The 21,317-nt window shown below is 36.3% G+C and overlaps 2 protein-coding genes across 3 annotated transcripts; both read right to left on the reverse strand.

Annotated features, from left to right (window-relative positions):
• Positions 1-5,146: 5,146 nt before the first annotated feature.
• On the reverse strand, positions 5,147-8,497 carry LOC149388090 (xyloglucan endotransglucosylase/hydrolase protein 2-like). Its single transcript, XM_089622359.1, has 5 exons — positions 8,356-8,497; positions 7,716-7,816; positions 7,348-7,550; positions 6,500-6,877; positions 5,147-5,516 (listed from the first exon to the last, which is right to left on the reverse strand). Exons 1-5 carry the CDS (start codon positions 8,495-8,497, stop codon positions 5,147-5,149), a joined length of 1,194 nt encoding a protein of 397 aa, XP_089478485.1.
• A 3,582-nt stretch (positions 8,498-12,079) lies between these two features.
• Positions 12,080-16,364, reverse strand: LOC149388091 (uncharacterized). Of its 2 annotated transcripts, none has more exons than XM_089623723.1 (10): positions 16,143-16,364; positions 15,939-16,006; positions 15,488-15,601; positions 15,213-15,413; positions 14,602-15,143; positions 13,853-14,115; positions 13,524-13,762; positions 12,805-12,878; positions 12,546-12,657; positions 12,080-12,210 (listed from the first exon to the last, which is right to left on the reverse strand). In XM_089623723.1, exons 3-10 carry the CDS (start codon positions 15,530-15,532, stop codon positions 12,169-12,171), a joined length of 1,518 nt encoding a protein of 505 aa, XP_089479849.1. In that variant the 5' UTR covers positions 15,533-15,601; positions 15,939-16,006; positions 16,143-16,364; the 3' UTR covers positions 12,080-12,168. The 2 variants fall into 2 exon arrangements, with proteins under 2 accessions (XP_089479849.1, XP_089479848.1); XM_089623722.1 differs by having other exon boundaries at positions 15,488-15,626.
• Between the last annotated feature and the right edge of the window lie 4,953 nt (positions 16,365-21,317).

Raw genomic sequence — 21,317 nt, forward strand, 5'->3', positions numbered from 1 at the left:
TATTGATAGCTGCTGTCTTTCCAAGAAAAAAAAAAGAAAAAAGAAAAAAAAAAAGGAAGAATAAAGTGCGTGAGGAATAAATTATCAGTATTATTTCATTTCATTGTTCAAACTCTACGCGTACATCTGCAACGTTCGAGTATATATATAATATTATTATGTAGAATACGTTAAAATTTAGTTAAGATATATTGTTATATAAAAAAAAAATGTTATATAATGAACGTCAGGGTTCGAACAGAACTCTTGAACATTGCAAGGAAATCAAGTGAATATCGGAAAAGCTTATAGTTATATATAAAAGACTCTGGCCATAATAAACAAGTTATATTTAAAGTCACATACACGATGAGTCTTCTTAAATAACCATATAATCATGACCGACACACAAACAAGGAACGCTATAATAACATATATCTATAGGCACAAAGAGAAACATACACATCCAAGAGGACGGAGTTAGATTCTAAATTTAAGGGGCTAAAGTGAAGAAAAAAAAATCGGAGGGCTAATTTCTAATTTTCAAGAGAAAAATAAGAGAAAGTTAAATTTGGGTAAAAAAATATAAAAATTGAAAAAGGTTGGCCTTAGCTGACTCTGTCTCTGTAAAAGCCTAGTGGTGTTTGTTCAGACTCGAGAATTCTCTAATTCAAAATTTCCCAAATTTCAATCACGGCGAGATTTACCCCTTTTAGGGAAATTTTAGTTGAGAATATAGAGACGCGACTTGTTGCATATATATATATATATATATATATATATATATATATATATATTTAGACACCACAAGTCCCTTTTCATGAGTAATGCATATAAAATTTATAAATTTTGAATACGAAACATCGATCTACCTAAAGCAGATGGAAAAGACCAACGTATTTTGAAGAACAAGTGACATCGTTTTATGTTTCATCTAAAATTTGTGGCGTATATTTTACTTCCATGGTCCCTGTTGAATAGAAGAGGCCCAACATCTTTCATCTGGGCCAAGCCCATTTGTCAAGCCCGATTGCAGATTCTCGGAGGAGATCAGAGCCGTTCATGATGGTGCAATCTAACGGCTGGAGATGTTTCAGACTAACTTTTGTTTGGAGCAGGGTATTTGAGAAGAAACCCTAGTTGCCGATTAAACATAACATAGATCTACTCTCTCTCTCTACCGAGCTCTCTCTCTCTCTCTAAACCTTCGCAGCCTCTCGCTGTTCTTCTCTTTTCTTGAGCACTTCCGATCGTTGTCTTGATCGTCGAGTCCCAGCAAGGTTCTGTACGAGGGTTGTTTCTCTCGGTCTTGCGGAGCAGTCTCCGGACCTGTGACTCTCGTGTTTGAGTCAAGCAAGAACTAGGGTTCTCGATCAGATTTGGGGCTATCTCGGCCGTGTGGTTCAGCGTGGTTTTACTGGTTGTAATCGTTGTATTTTGTGCTTGTAAAGACTCTGTGATTAGTGAATCGAGCTTATCCTATGAGCTCAACGTGGAGTAGGCATTTGGACGCCGAACCACGATAATCCTTGGTGTTCTCTTTACTTTTCTGCACATTTATGTCCATTGATTCAATCCTCTGCATAGGTTGTTAGTTTGGTTAATTTCAGTCTTTATTGGTTCTTTATTAAAATCTTGAACCGGAAATAATTAGGGCTGTTAATTATGTGTGAGCGTTGCTGTGCTGATTCGTTTTTGCCATCCAAAATACTTCAGTCACAGTGTTAAATCCCTACAGTGGTATCAGAGCTTCGTTTTTCGATCTCAGTGACTCGGTATTTTTGGATTTGGTAGACTAGGGTTTCTGTTCTTTGTTGTCTTGTTCGAACAATCACGGATCGGTTTGAGTTTCTGGTCCGTGATTCGGTTCGAGATGGAGGAAACCCTAGATTGAGAGTTCTTGTGTTCTTGTTGTTGTGTAGAGATACCAGTCGAGTTTCTAGTTATCTCATTTGTACAGCCCAACATTATCTTTCATAAATATCTCTGTTAGTTTCTTTATTTGAAAGAATTTGATACTGTTGTGTTGTGTTTTCTTCTTGCGCATAGGTTTGAGAAACTGAAAGGATATTCAAAGTCTTTTGGATCTGGACTGAGACGGACTGCATTTCGAGTTTATTGTGGTCCTTCGGTGATCTAATTTGTAGCTGTTGAATATCTGGTTGTATTTTTCCTTTTTTGTTGTTTCTCTGTGTACGAAGAAGTAATATCTTTCGGTTTGTGAGAATCCAGTCGAGATTTCTGGGTCTCTCAAACCAACAGCCCAACTTTTGTTCTTTTTCAGAATTGTTTTTCAATAATTTTTCTGAAGAATTTTGATACTGTTGTTGTGCTGTGTTCTGTTGGCAGGTGATACGTGAGAAGGAAACTGAAATTCTGTGAGACTGTGAATAACTTCAAGAACGGAGGACATTTCATAACAAAGGGGGTTTATTGTTGCGATATATATAAATCCCGGGGTTATTCTGTATTGTGCCTCTGTTTAAAGCTTTCTTGGTTGTTATTAGTGTTTGTCTCTGGTTGTACATCTTTGATTGTTGTACTGTTTCAGATAATCTGCGTATCAGCTCTGTTCTTGTGTTGTTTTTTGTTACTCAGTTTGTTTTTCCTGAGTGTTGTCTTTTTAAAGCTTGGTTGTTGAATCTTGATATTGATAATATAAGTGATCTGTTTCTCATACTGTCAACATTTACCGATCTGTTTAAATCTTTTGTTTAGTGCCTGTTACTTTTCTGAAGTTTTTTATAGATCTGTTTTGACTGCTGTTTGATCTTTATATTGGTCAATAATATTTAAGATCTTTTTCTCGGTTGGGTTACAAGTCTGAAACCTCAAGTTTGTCCATAGCTTGTTGTGTTTCAGTTTTGTAATCTTGTTTATAATCCTTGTGCAAGTTACTTCTTCTATAAGTTTCTTGTACTCTAAGATTTTTCACTTCTTTTCATCATTTCTTCTGTCAAGGTACAATGTCTTCGACACGTCTTGATGTGGCGGTGTTCGATGGCAAGAGCGACTTTGATATTTGGAAGAAAAAGATGAGAGTTCTCCTTTCTCACTACAAAGCGCATTGGGCTCTAGAGAAAGAATTGGAGAAGTGGTCGGAAGCATTACAGACAAAGAAATCGGAGGTCGATGAACAGGCGTACAACTTGCTGTTCATGAACCTCTCCGACACGGTTATCAGAAAGGTCGATGGTGCTGATACGGCACTCAAGTTGTGGGTAAAACTCGAGTCGATATATTCTAACAAATCTGCCCCTAGTCTTGCTTTTCTGAAAGGTTCTTTGTTCTCTTGGAAAATGGACTCTCAAAAATCCATTGATGAGAACATTGATGAATTTCTGAAAATCACTTTATTGTTGAAAGGGACAGATCAAGCTTTAGATGGAAACCAGCATGTCTATGATTATTTTGAACTCTATTCCTGAATCTTTTCAAGTTGTTAAGGACATATTTCAGTATTCTACCTCTTTGCCTAGTTTTGATCAGATTTGTTCTGCCCTCAAAACTAGGGAACTTGAGCTAAAGAATCAGAATAGGTCTAGTTCTGGATCTGGTTTATATGTGAATAATAAGACTGCGAGTAGTACTAACAAATCTTCGAAGAAAAAGAAGATGGTTGATTCTGATACAGGTGAACGAGAACCAAGGAAGTGTTACCATTGTGGTAAGGCAGGACATGTAAAGAAGAATTGCTATGCTTGGAAGAAGTCGAAGGGGAGCGAGACTAACGAGACGAACGTGGCTACCGCGGGTGTAGCGGACATTGAGACTAGTGAGGTCTTGAACGTGTGTCGTGTTTCTCGCCACAATCAGTGGATCCTCGACTCGGGCTGCGATTTCCACATGTGTCCGAATAAGGAGTGGTTTGAAGTTTTCCAAGAAGTTGTAGATGAGGATGTCTACTTGGGAGATGACCGTCCTTGTGAAGTCCTTGGTGTCGGTTCCGTGAAGTTCGTATTGGAAAGTGGTAAGCGGGTCACTTTGACTCGGGTGAGGTACATTCCTAGTCTTAAGAGGAATTTGATTTCTCTTGGTGTGTTAGATGATCTAGGATGTGTATATGAAGTGTCTAGTGGAAAGATGAATGTGTTTAGGAATGGGAACCTTGTTTTGAGTGGTACTAAGTTTTCGAACTTGTATGTTTTGGATGGTTCTCATGATTCCGCTTCTAGATACACTTGTCTTTTAGATACTAACCATGCAGTGAAGACAAATCGGCAAGAGAGCCGTGGAGTGCTTTATGCCGTGATCGACAATGGCGTCGAGATTAAGGTGGAGCCACCGAAGGAATTCGTGGCTGTCCCGATTGAGGTGGAGCCTCAAGAGGTTGCTGAAAATCCGGGGAACGACGTCTTAGAGCCTTCTCAAGACCTCGGCTCAAATCTGATCGTTGACTTGGAGCGTGATGCTTGCGGTGGTCAAACGGAAAAAATTGATCTAGGAGTTCCGGCGGACGAGCGAGTGTTCCGAGACGGAGAAATAGAGGCTGCAAGTGCTTCGGTGAAACTTCTTTCATCCCCTCTCATTTTTACCGCTCTTCTTCCCGAGCCAAAGGTGGTCGTAGAACCACGTAAGGGTAAGAAGAGATTTTTCCATGACATGTTGGAGGATCTCAGGGTCATGGGTAAACCCGAAAAGGTTATTGGTTTGCAAGGGTCAAGGAGTATCGTTCTAATCATTTTTAGCCTATTGTGAATTGTTGAAATTTGTTGATTTCAAGTTTCGTTTCATTTCGAATATGCTTGCTATTGATATGATTAAATTGTTTCAGGTTCCTTGGGAAGCAAACTATGGGAGTGATGAATCCGAAAGAGCGACGGACGTCGAGGAACTTCGGTTTAAACTCGTGGCACGTCGAGTAATTATCGGACCGGGATGAGAGCAATGACGAGGATAAGTGAAGTTCACTAAATCAGAGGTCAGAATGGGTTGGTGTTGGACCTAGGTGGAGATTGTTGGAATAGAAGAGGCCCAACATCTTTCATCTGGGCCAAGCCCATTTGTCAAGCCCGATTGCAGATTCTCGGAGGAGATCAGAGCCGTTCATGATGGTGCAATCTAACGGCTGGAGATGTTTCAGACTAACTTTTGTTTGGAGCAGGGTATTTGAGAAGAAACCCTAGTTGCCGATTAAACATAACATAGATCTACTCTCTCTCTCTCTCTACCGAGCTCTCTCTCTCTCTAAACCTTCGCAGCCTCTCGCTGTTCTTCTCTTTTCTTGAGCACTTCCGATCGTTGTCTTGATCGTCGAGTCCCAGCAAGGTTCTGTACGAGGGTTGTTTCTCTCGGTCTTGCGGAGCAGTCTCCGGACCTGTGACTCTCGTGTTTGAGTCAAGCAAGAACTAGGGTTCTCGATCAGATTTGGGGCTATCTCGGCCGTGTGGTTCAGCGTGGTTTTACTGGTTGTAATCGTTGTATTTTGTGCTTGTAAAGACTCTGTGATTAGTGAATCGAGCTTATCCTCTGAGCTCAACGTGGAGTAGGCATTTGGACGCCGAACCACGATAATCCTTGGTGTTCTCTTTACTTTTCTGCACATTTATGTCCATTGATTCAATCATCTGCATAGGTTGTTAGTTGGGTTAATTTCAGTCTTTATTGGTTCTTTATTAAAATCTTGAACCGGAAATAATTAGGGTTGTTAATTGTGTGTGAGTGTTGCTGTGCTGATTCGTTTTTGCCATCCAAAATACTTCAGTCACGGTGTTAAATCCCTACCGTCCCTTTAAATTTATACGCGTTGTAATAGACTAGTCTTTTTTCTTTTACACAGATCGTACGTGTCTTTGAAATTTTGGTACGCCCTTTTGCGTGCATCAACTATTCTCACCATTGATCTCCTTAAAAATACGTCAACCAATTAGAGTCCACGTACTTTTACAAAATCACATAAAATGATAATTTTCCCCCTTATAATTTGTTGATCATGATTCCGATTGACTAGTTTTATGAAAATTCATCTTTCCGAGCAGCAACAACAACAACAACAAAAAAAAAGAAAAAAAAAAGTCACGCACTTAAGATTTTGTCCAAAACTTAACAGAAGTTATGCAAAATGACCACATATGTGACAATTTTTTAAAGTTAAGGGACTACTAGTGCAAAGAAAAGCAAATATCATACTGATATGTCATACCAAGTTCAAGAGTCGCCGGTACAAATAAACCAAAATTTGATCTATTACATTATGGATATTATTTTATTTATTTTTCTAATTTCTATGAGATTACTGTTTCGTGTATCCATCTTTCAGGTTTTTTTTTTTTTTTTTGCTGTAATTTCTGTGATGTTTTTTTTGCCATATATAAACAATTTTCTTTGATAGGATTTGAAAAACTTGATTATAACGCTACAACATATTGCGCTATTTGTAAGGGAAAAAAAATGCTTTCACTAAAAGCAGCCCAAATTTTATCTTGCCAAGAGCCAATACAAAAATGAATATTAAATTTGGTTTCGGAACTATTAATCAGAGAGACACATAATCTAATTTTCCTGAAATTATTTTCAGTACTTCTTAAGTGGAGATGAGCACTCCTTGTGCTTCTCCGATCCTTTCCAGCAATAATCGTATATCAAATAACTTCTCATCACGTTCTCATATTCCTTTTGCTTCTTAGCGTCCAAACTCCAGAACTCTTGTTTGTTCCACCAGAAATCTGTGGAGTAACATTTCTCTCTAGGGTTTTGGGACTGACAAGCTTGAAGCCCTAATCCCCGATAATGGGCGAGAAATGGCGATTGAGACCAGTCGATCTTCTTCCCTTGCTGGCCCGCCCAGCTCTCGCCGTTCCACATGCTTGCCCTAACGCTCATCTCCTTTGTCGGGAACACAACTCCGCTTCCCGTGTTGTTCTTGAAAACCCTAATTGGCTTGTTGTCCACGTAAAATCTGAGAAGCAATTAAATAATTTTGGCTTACATCAAAATGAAGTGATAGAAAAGGAACTGTTCATTTTTCAAATATTCTTTAAGGGTTTAATTCCAAAGGTATGACTATGGGAGGTTCTTTTTCCATTAATTACAAATATGTTATGAAAAATTGTATTGTGCACTTATAAAAGTGGAATAAAGGTTTACTAATGAAAAGTGGGGGGAGAAAAAAGACCTTCCATCTAGTCATATTTTTAGAATAATCCATTTTATTTTTTGTTAGAGAAAGTTAGTTTCATATTTTGGTTTCTAATAACTTTATAAAACATTTTGCTAGATCACTAAATTAATAATTTCAAGAGAATGCAATTAATTAGAGACATATACATTCCTCTAAAGTATAGCTTTAACGTCGATTTTCCTTAAAATTGACGTAAATTACGAAGCACGGATAAAAGGAATTTGTGTAGTAGAGTGTGATTTTCTTACACTATGTGGTGTTGGTTCCACAAAATCGCGTAGGTGTGGAAGTTTTGAGTCGGATCGAACCACAGATTGATCCTCTGCTCTCGACCGCCGGAGTCTAAAGAGAAGACATTGGTTTGTAAAGTGTAATTTGGTCCGGACCCACCCAAGAACTCGAAGTCAAGTTCATCATGATTCCCACTCTGTCCATCTAGTTGTGAGCTCAACTGCCAAAAAATTAAGAACATAGAGAAGAAAAAAAAATTGATCCATGAGTAATACATAAAATTACCCGCCTCATCGCAATTCTTTTTCATTTTCTTGGCTATTCCCCGAACAAATTAATAATCGTTTATAATAAAAATAACAAGTGGAGAGAGAGGTATAATCACGTAGAAAGACGTAACAACTCCATTCGAGTTCTTGGTCGGTAACTTGATAGAGGCGGCGAAGAAGCCGGAGGAATACAATTGTCTGGACACAATTCCAGCCCCTGATTAATGCAAATAATTAGTTCACTCATATTAATTAATTATTTCGGAATACAGATGGAAAAACCGACTATGATTGAAAAATTGAACAACTAATTTCATGGACAGACTCAGACCCAATAGGGGGCTAATATAATATTTATACGAGGGGGCTCTTATATAAAAAGTTAGTATATTTAGTATTTTTTTTAACATAAAAAATACAAAAAATTAAAAAAAAAATAGTCAACTTAAACGTTTGATATTGCTAAATAACCAAAATTTGGTAAATATTAGGTAAATAGCCATAAATGATGACGTGGCTTAATATGACAGTGGTTATTTACTTAATATTTACGTTTGTAAATATATAATTGGCTATTTACCTAATATTTAATAAACCTTGGCTATTTAGCAATTCTCAACGTTTAAATTAGCTATTTTGCTAAATTCTCCTAAAAAAAATATACTCTTACGAAAAGATAAAAAAAATTAAAAAAAAAAAAAAAAAACTTGAGGGGGGATTTAAACTCTACGTACTGAGCCCCAATTGCCTCCATACCTGAATACTTATCCATTGAAAGTTGCACTTCTCTGCGGTTGTCTAAGAGTGTGACATGCGAATCGCCCCACGATATTTTATAGTTTACGTCGAATTTTGCATCTTCGAGCATGAGGTCTATCGCGTCATTTCTCGTTGCCATGAGAAGAGCAAAGAGGAGCCTGTTTATGAGCAGTCACTAATTTGTTGGTAATTTTTAAGAGTAACCATACTCGCCTGCTGCAAATTTTCTTTTTGATAATATGATTCCTCTAACTGTAATTTGTTTTAATTTTTTTTTTGTTTTAATTTAGTTTCTTAAGTTTAAAGTTATAAGGATTAAGGACTCCGTCCTTAGTAGGCGCACTTAAATGGAAAAATATCACATCTGTATTCTTGGATAAGGACTTTCGCAGGGTGGTCAAATGATTCATCCAAAATTGCTGTCTGATACCAATTTGTTCATGGTACTTATGCAATGTCAATTGGTTACATTCAAGTAACTAATGGACAATTAAGTATGACAATGCATGCATATTTTTAGTCTCAATGTTGACTAGGCTCGCTGACCATGGATATATAAGACAATTGCATCAATGCCAATGTGAGGAAAAAAAAGCCGTCGTCGTCGTAGGCTATTTAGCTAATTTTAAACTTGATTTTAAAGAACTAACAAACATTTTGCTTATTTTGATTAATTATCCATTTACTAAAATTAATGTACGAAAATACTAGGGATAATTACGTAAAATGCTATCTGATTAATGAGACTATGTAATCAAATATAGTTAAATTTTAAACATGTTTAAAACGTTGGTTAGATTGTAAAATCTAACGTTTTAAATGATCTAGTCCTTGAGATTTTTTTTTTTTTTAAATATAAGTTTTTCGTATATATATAGTCGACCTCTTGGCATCATTTCATACATCTTTCAATTGTTTTTTTCTTAAATTCATTGATCATATGTCAGGAAAAGCCAAAGCCAAAGCCAAAAGAAAAATGTGAGTAAACAATTCTTTTGCAAATATATATATATATATATATATATATATATATATATATATATATATATATATATAACAATGGTACTCCATAATCCAGAGAAATGAAATTCTATTTCTAAGAGATAACACATATTCTGAAAGCTAATAGGACGAAGAAAAGCTTGCTTACCAAATAATGTGGGGATTGAAGAGGCCTCCATATTTTATAATTGAGCCGCCTTTCACAGAACTCATTTCGTTTGGGATAACAAAAGGATCAAATAAAAAAATAAAAATAAAAGATATATAACGAATAAAAGAAACATATGATGGAAGTAATGGATAGGTGAAAGAAGTAGACTGGACATCGCTCATATATAGGCGACTTGACTCACACATATCTTTACTATCATGCATGAAATGGAAAATGAGTAGGAAAACGATCATGGCTAGCTAAATGGGAAATGTTTTTTATTTTGGAAAATTACATTGTAAGTTATCTCTCCAACTGTTATGGGGTTGAAAAAATTAATGGATATACCCCACTGTTTAGTATGAATTTGATAGGATACCAAGGCGAAATGAATGAATATACCCCACTGTTTAGTATGAATTTGATATTCATGAATAATAGCAGAAAACAATGAAAATAAATGGCATTTTCTATGGCTAGCAATTTAGCAAATTTGAAGGGGAATGGGCTGGCATTGGTAAGGTCACTCAAAATTGATTAAAATTAAGCAAAAGTCTCCTATCTTCATTTCAACTTCCCTATTTAAAATATCAAACATGTATCTAGAAAAAAAAATCTTGTAAAATAACTGCTAATTAAAATTTGGTATTTTGTGCTTATTTTTAAACCATTATGCAAAATGAAAAACTGAGAATTTGCACAATGATTTTCAAGGACCGTCATGCAAACTCTGTCGTGCAATCTACAAACCGCTCCTAACTTTCTCTTATAAATTTCTTAACATATGTCCTTCATTTATTTACACCGTCTCGAGCTTTTCATCGTCTCGATTTTTCTTACCAAAAACTGACTTTTGAATTTTTGGGTTTTATGTGCCCTTGCAAATTCGATTTCTTGTCTAATGCTGATTATTATTAATTAGAGTACAAAATATCATATCCTATTTTTTAATTCATTGATCACATGTTCGTAACACGCTTAGTACAACCGTTCATAAAATACCAGGTATGTATGCTAATTTTAGGAGCCCTCCCTGCGAAAATTTAATAACATAAAATTTATAAAACCACGAATTTATCATATTGGTACTTTTTATTATTCTTAAAATTAATTTATTAAGGTGACAATCTAACATAATTATTATGAGATGTGGTTGTGTTTTTTTACTTCCTTACTATTTATTATGTTCGGCTTTATTTTGACTCAAAAGAAAATATAAACATTTATGAGTAAATTTGTTGTTGCATTCTCTACTTACATTGTAACTAGATTGCGTTATAATTAGAAATGTAGAATATTTATGATGTTTTATATAAGAATATTAAAAAATGAATAATTTTAAATTCTCATATAAATATATATACATATACATAATATTTATTATTATATATATAAAGGACAGAACCAGCCAATAATCACATATTACTGTTCATGCTACAATACGACGGTAAAACTCATTTAGTTTCTAAAATTACATAAATACCATTTAAGTTTCTGAAATTACATAACATCACTTATGCTTTTTAAATTACATAAAATTGTTACACCAAACAAGTACTTACCCAGATGATTAGCGCTCAAATAATTCGATGTTATTTTTTACTAACAACGTGAGGCCCACATCAATGAACTTGATTGTACAAGGTATGTCAAATGTTAAAACCGTACTTCGCCGACATGAAAGACCTAAACTCTCAATGCGACTCATGGGATGTGTACATGGTGGATCGACCGTGCATCGTCGTGTAAGTCAAATATGTTAGTTTAATGGAACTTGGTGTACGAGTCAAGTTGGAGACATAGTTCTATACACTCAATTTTTCTCATAATTTTATCATGCGGAGATCGGACATCAAGTAATGATCACCAAGTAGGATTGGATTGTGGAGAAGGAAATTTGTGAGCTTCTAAAGGATTTTTTCGATGCCACAAACTTCTTTTATGTATATGAAGAACATACATCATCGCTTGCAATCTATATAAATTGCACAAGATATAGACCTCCCTCTCTCTCAATTCATTGAAGACGTGGTCTTTTTCCGGCGTCTTCGAGAAAATGAAGGTATGGCAATGCTTTTTCTTTTTCATTCGAAGCTTGTATTCTTATGCATTTATCTTAGACCAACGCATTATATTACAAGGTTTTAACTTATGTTTTGAAATGCTTAGCACTTACATTTCTTTGTTTACAATTAATTATTACCAAAACAAGTATGGAGAACCAACAATACGAGATGAGCAATTAGAAATTATTTGACAAGCTATATTACTTGAAAATCAAGCACCAAAGTAACAACTCAAAGAGTATGTTGGGAATACATTATAACATTAGATATTTTCATAATTAATTGATAATTTATCTATAATTTTTAAGTACCCGTCAAAAAGAATTATATAAATTCTTCCAAAAAGAATTATATAAATTCTTCTTTTTCTATCATATACGGGTGCCATTTCAATATACAGCCTCGAGGTTGCGATCAATTTAACAAACAAAGCCAGAAAACTATAACAGAAAAAATAAACGGACTAGTTTTATTTTTTTTAGAAATAGCTAGATGTACATTTGAAGAAGATTTTTTTTTTTTTTATCTATTTACAATTCAACTATGGTCTATGATGAGATATTGAAGAAATGAGACTCCTGCTCTTCCGTGTTATAATACTTTCTTACAATATTTACATTCTCTTCCACCAACCTGCATTAGTATAAAAATATAACCGTCTTAGAAGCAACAATAAATTTTCTCCTAAAGATACAAAACCATATAGAAATCCCCATTTTCAAAGCTTAGAAAACTTTTGGTGTTTGTAATTGTATGCTTAATTTAATAATTTTCACCCTCTGACAGCTCCTGTAAATTGTAACTCCGGCTAAAGTCGACAAAAAATTCAAAATTTCGGCGCTTATTTTTTATTTTTAACAAAATTTCCATTTATATATTAAAAAAAAACTATCAACATTTTAAATTTCTTGAAAATATATTTTGTATTCTCATTAGCGACCCAGCCAATAATTGATCGTATATTTTACCTTAGTATTATCATCGGGTTGAGGCGCTTGACAACAAGAACAGCCATCAGAGGAAATGCAAACAGGTTGATTCCTAAGCTTCTGAACAAATGTCTGTACGTAGTTGTAGATGCTGCATAGTTGAGATTTTTCGTAGTTATATGCAATTGACCATGTAATTAACCCCTTAATTGCAAATTTGACCATGTAATTGTGAGAAAGCAACATCTAGGTTTTGATTAAATAGACAGAAAAGCTTTTCGATCGTCATTAGTATTACCTTAGTCTGTGCCGCGTCAAAGACGCCACAAACGTACATAGAATACGTATAACACTTTGGAGTGAACGAAAAACCTGCATGTTAATTGGACAAAAGTCGGTTTCTTTAGTAAAATATCATATAGTTTATGCTTTCACGAAATACAAATTTTGATTTTTTTATTTATTATTTAGTCGACCACAAATACAGAATTTTCACAAAATACCAATGTCAATTATTTGAACTAAAAAAATTCCTTTAAATTGAAAAAAAAAAAATCCCCTTAAATTGAAAAAAAAATCTTTAAATATAAAAAAAAAATTAAAAAAATTATCGACTACATCTTTCATAGAGAAAAAAAATAGTACATGTGATTCGGTGTAAATTTATAAACAATATGTATTTCTCCATTGGTTTTTATTTTTCAAATTAAAGGTAATTTAGTCTTATCTAGATTATCACATAGAAAAGTTAGCAAAATTCGAAATTAAATCATTAAAGTGTAGATTTTGTAAACACTATGGAATATATTGTGGCATTTTATGAAAACGCATGAGATATATGTAATCGACTTAAAAAATATAGTATTTTCAAGGGAAAAAAAAAAAAAAAAAAAGATATTGATATTGATATTGTCAATCATAGCATTTTGTCAAAACACCGAGTTATTGATATTTTTCTATTCCTAATTCATCCAACGCGTAATTAGAATAGAGAGTTTGTAAGTTTGGCTCCAAAACCTTTGAGAAGAGATCTTTCCAAAGCGAATGCCAATACGAGAAGTCCGACGAATCGGGCTTCCCACGGACCAAATGCTGAAGTTGACTAATCGAGTTGACCGTGAATCCAAAGCAATCTTCAACCACTTCTTTGACTTCATAAAGCAGAGAGCTCAAGTAATTTGCTAGCACAAGAAAGCCTTGTGAAGCAAATAGCACCAACTCCCAAAAGGAACTTAGTATTGGGTAAAACAATGTACCTATGGTGAGACAGATAGAACATAGAAGTGTTTAATGAAAAAAAATAAATAAAAATTCCTTAATAAAGGAGATTTGTTCAATAATAATACCTAAACCCGAAAAGTACGAAGAGACGAACTTAAACGGTGCGAGCAAGACATCGTCCAAGTTATCGATCACAACGCGAAAAAAATCCATCGCTGCCGTGAAAAGGCTTGACAAGGGTGCGAAAAGCTCGGACACGATCTCGAAGGGGTACGCGAGGATCGTCTCTCTGACGAGCGAGAGTGAGAGCTTGATCCAGCGAGCCACCGCGAGGAAAATCTTCACGGCCTTCTCGAGGTTGTGAAGGAAGAGCATGGTTCCGAGGTACCTAATATATAGCGAGACAATTAGCCGGTTAAATTTAACCATCCCTCATTAACTAAATATCCAAAATTAAATTTAACTTCCCTCATTAATCAAATATTCACGGTTAAATTTAACTACACGATTAAATCAAAGCATAATTCATGCAGTTAAATTAATTTATAAAACAAAGTTCAAAGAGGACAAATTTAAAAATCATAAAATTTTAAACAAAAAATATAAAATTGATTTAAAAAAAAATTCGCAAAAATTACAATTTTCAAAAGCTTCGAGGGCATTTAAATTTGTTGAGGTAAAAATACAATTTCAAGGAGAAACTGAGTAATAGGAAGATCTTGTCCACTCCATCTTTCTCCTCTATAAAAAAATTTGAAATTGTTTGTCGAATTTCATCAGTTACAGAGATAAAACATAAAGGATACATGGTTAACAGTTTAATTCAACCGTTCCAACACGGTTAACCACTAACCCATGATTAGATTATCAGTACCTGATCCTGGAAAGCATGTCCCAGGACTCGATCCACTTGAAGATCGGGCCGCATAAGAGGCGAGACACAGCCGATTTGAGGAGAGGCACGTTCTTGTAGAGATCGTAGAACCCGATTATGACCGTGACTAGGGACGCGAGGACGTACATTGCCCTGAAAACGGGCCTCATCCAAGGCCGGTAAAGAGCGCATAAGACCGGGTACGATTGTAAAAACACGACCCACGATGGGAGACCCGACTCGAGAAGGGTCAGAAGCCTCAGTTCCGACGTGATTATGGGCCTCAGCTCCGACGGCAAATCTCTGTCATCGAAACTGCACTGTAACAGAGTGTCTCTGTACTTTATCGCCTCTATCGTGTCACTTTCGCTTTCACCGAGGACGCTTGTTTTTCCCAGGAGACGTGTCAGATTGGTCCTCAGGGTCCGAGTCTCGGATTCGGACCCAGAGAACCACGACGACGTGGAGCTCAGAGCTTGGTCGACGCTGCTGAATTCCCGCTTCGTCAGCGATTTCACTTCCAATGCGAATGTACCGTCGCTCTGTCACACGGTTTTCTTTAGTCCATGTCCAATGGTTTTTTTTTTTTTTTAAATAAATTTTTTGCTTACTTGAAGCTCGTTGAGGTAGTTGATGCCGCGGACGTCTTTCCACAAGACTTCGAAGACGATGAAGCCGTGAAAGGATTTTCGGACGATGTTCGGAAGCCATTTGTACAAGTTCTCGATGAGTCCGAAATCAGGGGATATTAGTCTGAAGCTTGGACTCCTTTGCAGAGGCTTTGTGTTTCTAAATGGTGAAGAAGTTCTGCACTGTAAATCTTAATAATTTACTTGGTGTGTTACAAAAATGATTTCATTTTCATCAATTGTAAGAAAGAACTCACAGTTGTCACAAATGCCTTTATGTGGGTTGATTTTGAGTGCTTCATTTTCCTCCAAGATTGATTGTCAACAAGAATAAGAAACTTCTTGCTATCAGAGGCGAAATACAGGAACGCCTGTGACAGATTTGTCTTGAAATCCCTATTTAGTCAATATAGAATCAAACAATGTTCTAACAGAAGAGTCACAACAGTCACAACACCTTTTTCTGATTAAAAAAAAAAACAAAAAACAAAAAAAAGAGTTACAACAGAATTTCTTGGTCTTTAATGACCTAAAACCAGCAAATAATATTAACAATTATAAAGTAAGCAGCATCCATTTTATGAATCCGATTCTTCTCTTTCAACAAATTGCGTATGAAAAAAAAAATTAAGAGCATCAAACAGAACCAATTTAACAATGTATATGAAATGTTGTTAATCTGATATATATTGCTGGATAAATAATTACCCGATTTGCAAGCTAGTCAAGGGATAGAGATGATCATCAGAACACGAAGTGCCCATGATTCCGATTCCCTGAAGCATTAGAAGGATTTTCTCAGAAAAGATTATTGAAAAAGAAAAACCTTAATCGGATCGAACTTATCTTAGATTAATAATCATAAGCAAATTAATTAGAACAAGAAAGAAGGCGATTGCGTGAATTACGTACCGAGCGAATTCCGCGCGGGTAAAAATCTATGGGTCCCCAAAAATATAAGATTTTTGTTATGACGAGACACGAAAATTCCGACTCCGAACTAATTATCTGAAACTAAAAATAGGTGTGTGAAGAGCAGTAATTAATTAATCACGTGTGTACGCATATAGAAGATCTAGTAGTCGTACGACTTGGTATAGAAAAAGTCAATGGTGTCTGAATTTCAAGAAGCGAGTCCGTATCGAATATGGAATGTTGTTATAACTTATAACTTAAAAGCTCGCTGAATTCAATTGATTAGTAAAGTTATTGCGTAATTGTCACGAGAACCAATGATATATTTTTTTTTTTCTGATAAAAGAACCAATCATATATTTGTTGAAAAAAAAAAAGAGTTGGGGTGGTATTTCCAACCTGTCATGGACTAAGCTCAACGCGCCACTTCCTAATCTTCATTATTAAAATCATACGGTTACGTTACACGGAGAGGTAGACATATCCTCATTTGTATTCTCAAGTTAACATTATAGTTTAATTACTTAATAATTTAAAAAATAGCACAAATTGAAATAATATTTATGTGTCATATTACAAGTAAGTTATATTTAAAATATTACTTTTTAGAATAATATAAAGATATCTCATCACTTATTTTTTTAATTTTTTAGCATAAATAATCATATGATTAAACTACGAACTTTTGAGAAGAAAAAGTATAATAATTTAAGTATTCAAGACTCGGTGAGAACAAACTTGTTGTTACATTAATTGGCGATTTAATGTTGGCAAAATAATATAAAATCGTGGAATATATTATCGGATAGCGTTGGGCTTTGTTACAATTTTCGGTCACAAGTGTCGCAGTTTGTGTTGTAACAGTCCTGTATAACAGTCTCGGCCCATTGACTTTTGGGCTTTGCTACTCCGACTTGAAGAAGGATTCCAGCGTGGATTAATGAGATAATGGGCTGATGTTCCTAATCCGACTTCAAGATTTGTGTTGACCTAGTTTTCTCATATAAATAGGTCATCACCACACCATCTACACTCACGCCTTTTGAGAGATTTATTTGAGTGTTTAGCTGAGCTTAGAACGACCTGTGTTCAAGCTTTTAAGGTGTCTTTTACCTCTGTTTTGTTGCCTATATACGGGTGATTGTATTAGAAGCTAGAGGTTAGGTTTTTCAATTGTTTTTGTTGGGAAACACGTTTAGAAGTCTCGGGAGATATTTTCTGTGGGAATCGAGGGGATCTCATGCTTAGGGGGAGCCTAAGTTGCTGTTGAAGAGGATAGACGTAGGTTGGGTAACTAGCGAGGGAGTCGTTGAGTGTAAATCCTTATTGTACCACGTTATCATAGTAAATTGCTTTCCACCGGGCAAAGACCCTCCAGACGTAGGCACGGATTGCCGAACTGGGTTACCAACTCTGGTGTCTCTTTATTATTCTGCACTCATATCGTTAATCTTTTGTTTCTCTAAATTTCAGCAACTGTCGCACTTTCTGTTACAAACACTTTCTGAAACAGTTGCGCAGAATCAGTAATTACAATTGGTATCAGAGCGGTTCACTCAGTCTTGTTGAGTGTGATCCGTAGTGTTACTGATCTGTTTATTTAGAGATGGAGTTCATGAGAGAAGGTGCATCTATTGGCCGTCCGCCCCTCCTCGACGGTGGAAACTACTCGTATTGGAAAGCTCGGATGAAAGCCTTCTTAAAAGCACTAGACGAGAAAGCTTGGAGAGCCGTCCTCACTGGCTGGAAGCACCCCACCACCACCGATGGTGCCGGAGAGACTGTTTTGAAACCTGAAGTTGATTGGTCTGTGAATGAAGATAAACTGGCAAGCGGTAACTCTAAAGCTCTTAATGCGATCATGGCTGCCGTCGACCCCAACACATTCAAGCTGATTTCTACATGTGAAGTGGCCAAAGACGCATGGAATATCCTTCAAGTCACTCATGAAGGAACTGATACGGTACGAATGTCTCGTCTCCAGCTTTTGACTACTAAATTTGAGAACTTAAGAATGACAGAAGATGAAACGATTAGTGAATTCAATTCTAGACTTTGTGACTTGTCTAATGAATCGTTTGCCCTTGGTGAAAAAATGTCTGAGGAAAAACTTGTCAGAAAAGTTCTACGGTCGCTTCCGAAGCGGTTCATCTACAAAGTCACTGCCATTGAAGAGGCTAAAGACATATCCACAATGAAGCTGGAAGAGTTAATGGGTTCCCTCAGAACCTTTGAGATGAACGATGAGCACCACAATCCCGAGCCAAAGACTCATGGAATTGCATTGAAAGCTGACCTCGACAACAACCACGGCCTTACTGAAGATGAAGACTTGGCTAGGACTATCTCTCTTCTGGCTAAGAACTTTGGCAAATTCATGAAGAGGATGAACAACACTAGCAGAAGTGTTTCAGAAACTGCCTCTGACAGTTCCCGAAACAGATCCAACGCCAACGAAATTTCCACAGATCTGAATGTCAAAGCTAAGGGGATTCAATGTCGAGAATGTCATGGATTCGGTCATATCCAAGCAGAATGTGCCAACACCCTCAAGAAGCGTAACAAAAGCTATAACACCCGTACTTGGAGTGATGAGGATTCAGAAGAGGAAGACATTATCGACAACTTCCTTGCTTTTACTGCCCGTGATTCTCAAGACAATTTGAAGCCATGCAACACTGTCGCAAGTTGTGTTAGTGACGTTTTCTACAACAGCGACTCTGAAGTCAGCAGCAACGAAGAAGATGAAGAAGAATTAACACTTGAGTCTGTTACCAAGGCTTATGGACTTCTCTACAGCAAGTGGAATGAGGTTGTTAGTCTTAATCAAAGGCTTTATGAGAAGATTGCCACCGCTTCAAAAGAAAAGGATGAACTCATTGCCTCTGTTGCCTCCTTAAATGAAGAATTGAAATCTGAAAGATCTCAACAAGATAAGTTTCTTTCTGAAATAACTCTCTTGAAGAAAAATATTAGAATACTCAATTCTGGAACGTCAAAACTTGATGAAATTTTATGTATAGGAAAAACCAATGGCGATCATCATGGTCTAGGCTATCAGAGAGGAGGAGCATCCAGCTCTAAGACTATATTTGTCCCGAGCATAAATTTCCAGAATGAAGCTACTGGCTCAACAACTGTTACAACAGTTTCTGCAACACCTGTGAAGGCGAGCCAAAAATCTTGGGTTTGTCATTACTGTGCGAAGAAGGGTCATATTAAACCCTGGTGTTACAAGCTACTGAAAGATCTGAAAAAGAAAAGACGTTTAAGGTCAAACCCTCTTGCCATGAAAAAAGTTTGGAAAGTCAAAGATCCACAAAATCACGGTGCGTGTACTCCTCTGAAAGTCCCGACCAAAGACGAGCAATCTATCGTATGCGGTAACTTCATAAAAGAGGATGTTGTTCCGAAACAACAACTTGCAGATATTTTCACGAAAGACGATTCAAAGTTCGAATCACTTAGACCTGTCGTGGGTCTTTGTGTGACTGATTCGTGATTTATCATCGACGTGTATTCGAGTATAAATATGGAAAATTAATGCTCGAATACACTTTTATTGAGGTACGATATTTTTTTTACCTCAAGTGCAAGTTGTCATGTTAACTCGGAATTTTAGTGTTCGTCCGAGTAGTTGTCTTTGTGTTTTTCGTTTTTTTTTCCCTAGCTCCTCCAAAAAAAAAAAAAAAAAAAAAAAATCGGAGTCAAAGTTCGAAAAAAAAAAATCAAAAGTCGAAATTCAAAAAAAAAAAAAAAAGGGGGAAAGAAAGTCGAAATTCGAAAAAAAAAAAATAAAAAATAAAAGTTGCAGATTTTACTGCTCTGGTTTATCACTCGGAAGACAGAATTAAACGTCTCAGAATCCAATCTCCACCATTCAGAATGTACCTTTATGTGTTACGACCATGGTGTACAAATTTCGTGACGATCCAACGGTTAACGAATTCAGAAACTCGTGTTTGGCAACGGTGATCGGAGTAGTTGCGATCTATTCCGAAATTTTTTGGTTTCTTCTCCGATGAACCAACGTTTTTCTCCACCTCCGGAGTAGATTTACACCACCATGAGCGCCTCTTTTCTACACTCATTGAGCTAGAAGCTTTTGTATTGAGCTTGGGTCGTGTTTTCTCCGACGCCGTGATATCTTCTTTTCGACATGAAACGAGATCTACGATGATGCATCATATTCAGGGGGAGAAAATTGTTGTATGGTGGTTGTTCAAATTTGGAGGTATGTTTATGGCAAAAAGGGGGAGATTATGTGACTCTTGGTGACTCTTCTATAATGGTGTTGAAGCTTCGTCGTCGTCGTCATCGTCACAAATGTCACAGGTACGATTCTGTTTTGCCTTTAAACGCCAAATGGGGAGATTGTTGTTACATTAATTGGCGATTTAATGTTGGCAAAATAATATAGAATCGTGGAATATATTATCGGATAGCGTTGGGCTTTGTTACAATTTTCGGTCACAAGTGTCGCAGTTTGTGTTGTAACAATCCTGTATAACCGTCTCGGCCCATTGACTTTTGGGCTTTGCTACTCCGACTTGAAGAAGGATTCCAGCGTGGATTAATGAGATAATGGGCTGGTGTTCCTAATCCGACTTCAAGATTTGTGTTGACCTAGTTTTCTCATATAAATAGGTCATCACCACACCATCTACACTCACGCCTTTTGAGAGATTTATTTGAGTGTTTAGCTGAGCTTAGAACGACCTGTGTTCAAGCTTTTAAGGTGTTTTTTAGCTCTGATTTGTTGCCTATATACGGGTGATTGTATTAGAAGCTAGAGGTTAGGTTTTTCAATTGTTTTTGTTGGGAAACACGTTTAGAAGTCTCGGGAGAGATTTTCTGTGGGAATCGAGGGGATCTCGTGCTTAGGGGGAGCCTAAGTTACTGTTGAAGAGGATAGACGTAGGTTGGGTAACTAGCGAGGGAGTCGTTGAGTGTAAATCCTTATTGTACCACGTTATCATAGTAAATTGCTTTCCACCGGGCAAAGGTCCTCCAGACGTAGGCACGGATTGCCGAACTGGGTTACCAACTCTGGTGTCTCTTTATTATTCCGCACTCATATCGTTAATCTTTTGTTTCTCTAAATTTCAGCAACTGTCGCACTTTCTGTTACAAACACTTTCTGAAACAGTTGCGCAGAATCAGTAATTACAA

The sequence above is a fragment of the Urtica dioica genome, chromosome 8 (assembly GCF_054948205.1).
Source record: "Urtica dioica subsp. dioica isolate 48M chromosome 8, U.dioica_male_clone48M_v1_H2, whole genome shotgun sequence".
In the NCBI taxonomy this organism is placed as follows: domain Eukaryota; kingdom Viridiplantae; phylum Streptophyta; class Magnoliopsida; order Rosales; family Urticaceae; genus Urtica; species Urtica dioica.

Coding starts and splice junctions, on each gene's coding strand:
- LOC149388090 (XM_089622359.1), bottom strand. CDS start 8,497: ATGGCAACGAGAAATGACGCGATAGACCTCATGCTCGAAGATGCAAAA. Junction 6,878..7,347: donor TGGAACCAACACCACATAGT/GTAAGAAAATCA, acceptor ATTGCTTCTCAG/ATTTTACGTGGACAACAAGC. Junction 5,517..6,499: donor TGCTCATCTCCACTTAAGAA/GTACTGAAAATA, acceptor ATAAATGTGCAG/AAAAGTAAAGAGAACACCAA.
- LOC149388091 (XM_089623722.1), bottom strand. CDS start 15,994: ATGGGCACTTCGTGTTCTGATGATCATCTCTATCCCTTGACTAGCTTG. Junction 12,658..12,804: donor TTGACGCGGCACAGACTAAG/GTAATACTAATG, acceptor TCAACTATGCAG/CATCTACAACTACGTACAGA. Junction 12,211..12,545: donor AACCCGATGATAATACTAAG/GTAAAATATACG, acceptor ATACTAATGCAG/GTTGGTGGAAGAGAATGTAA.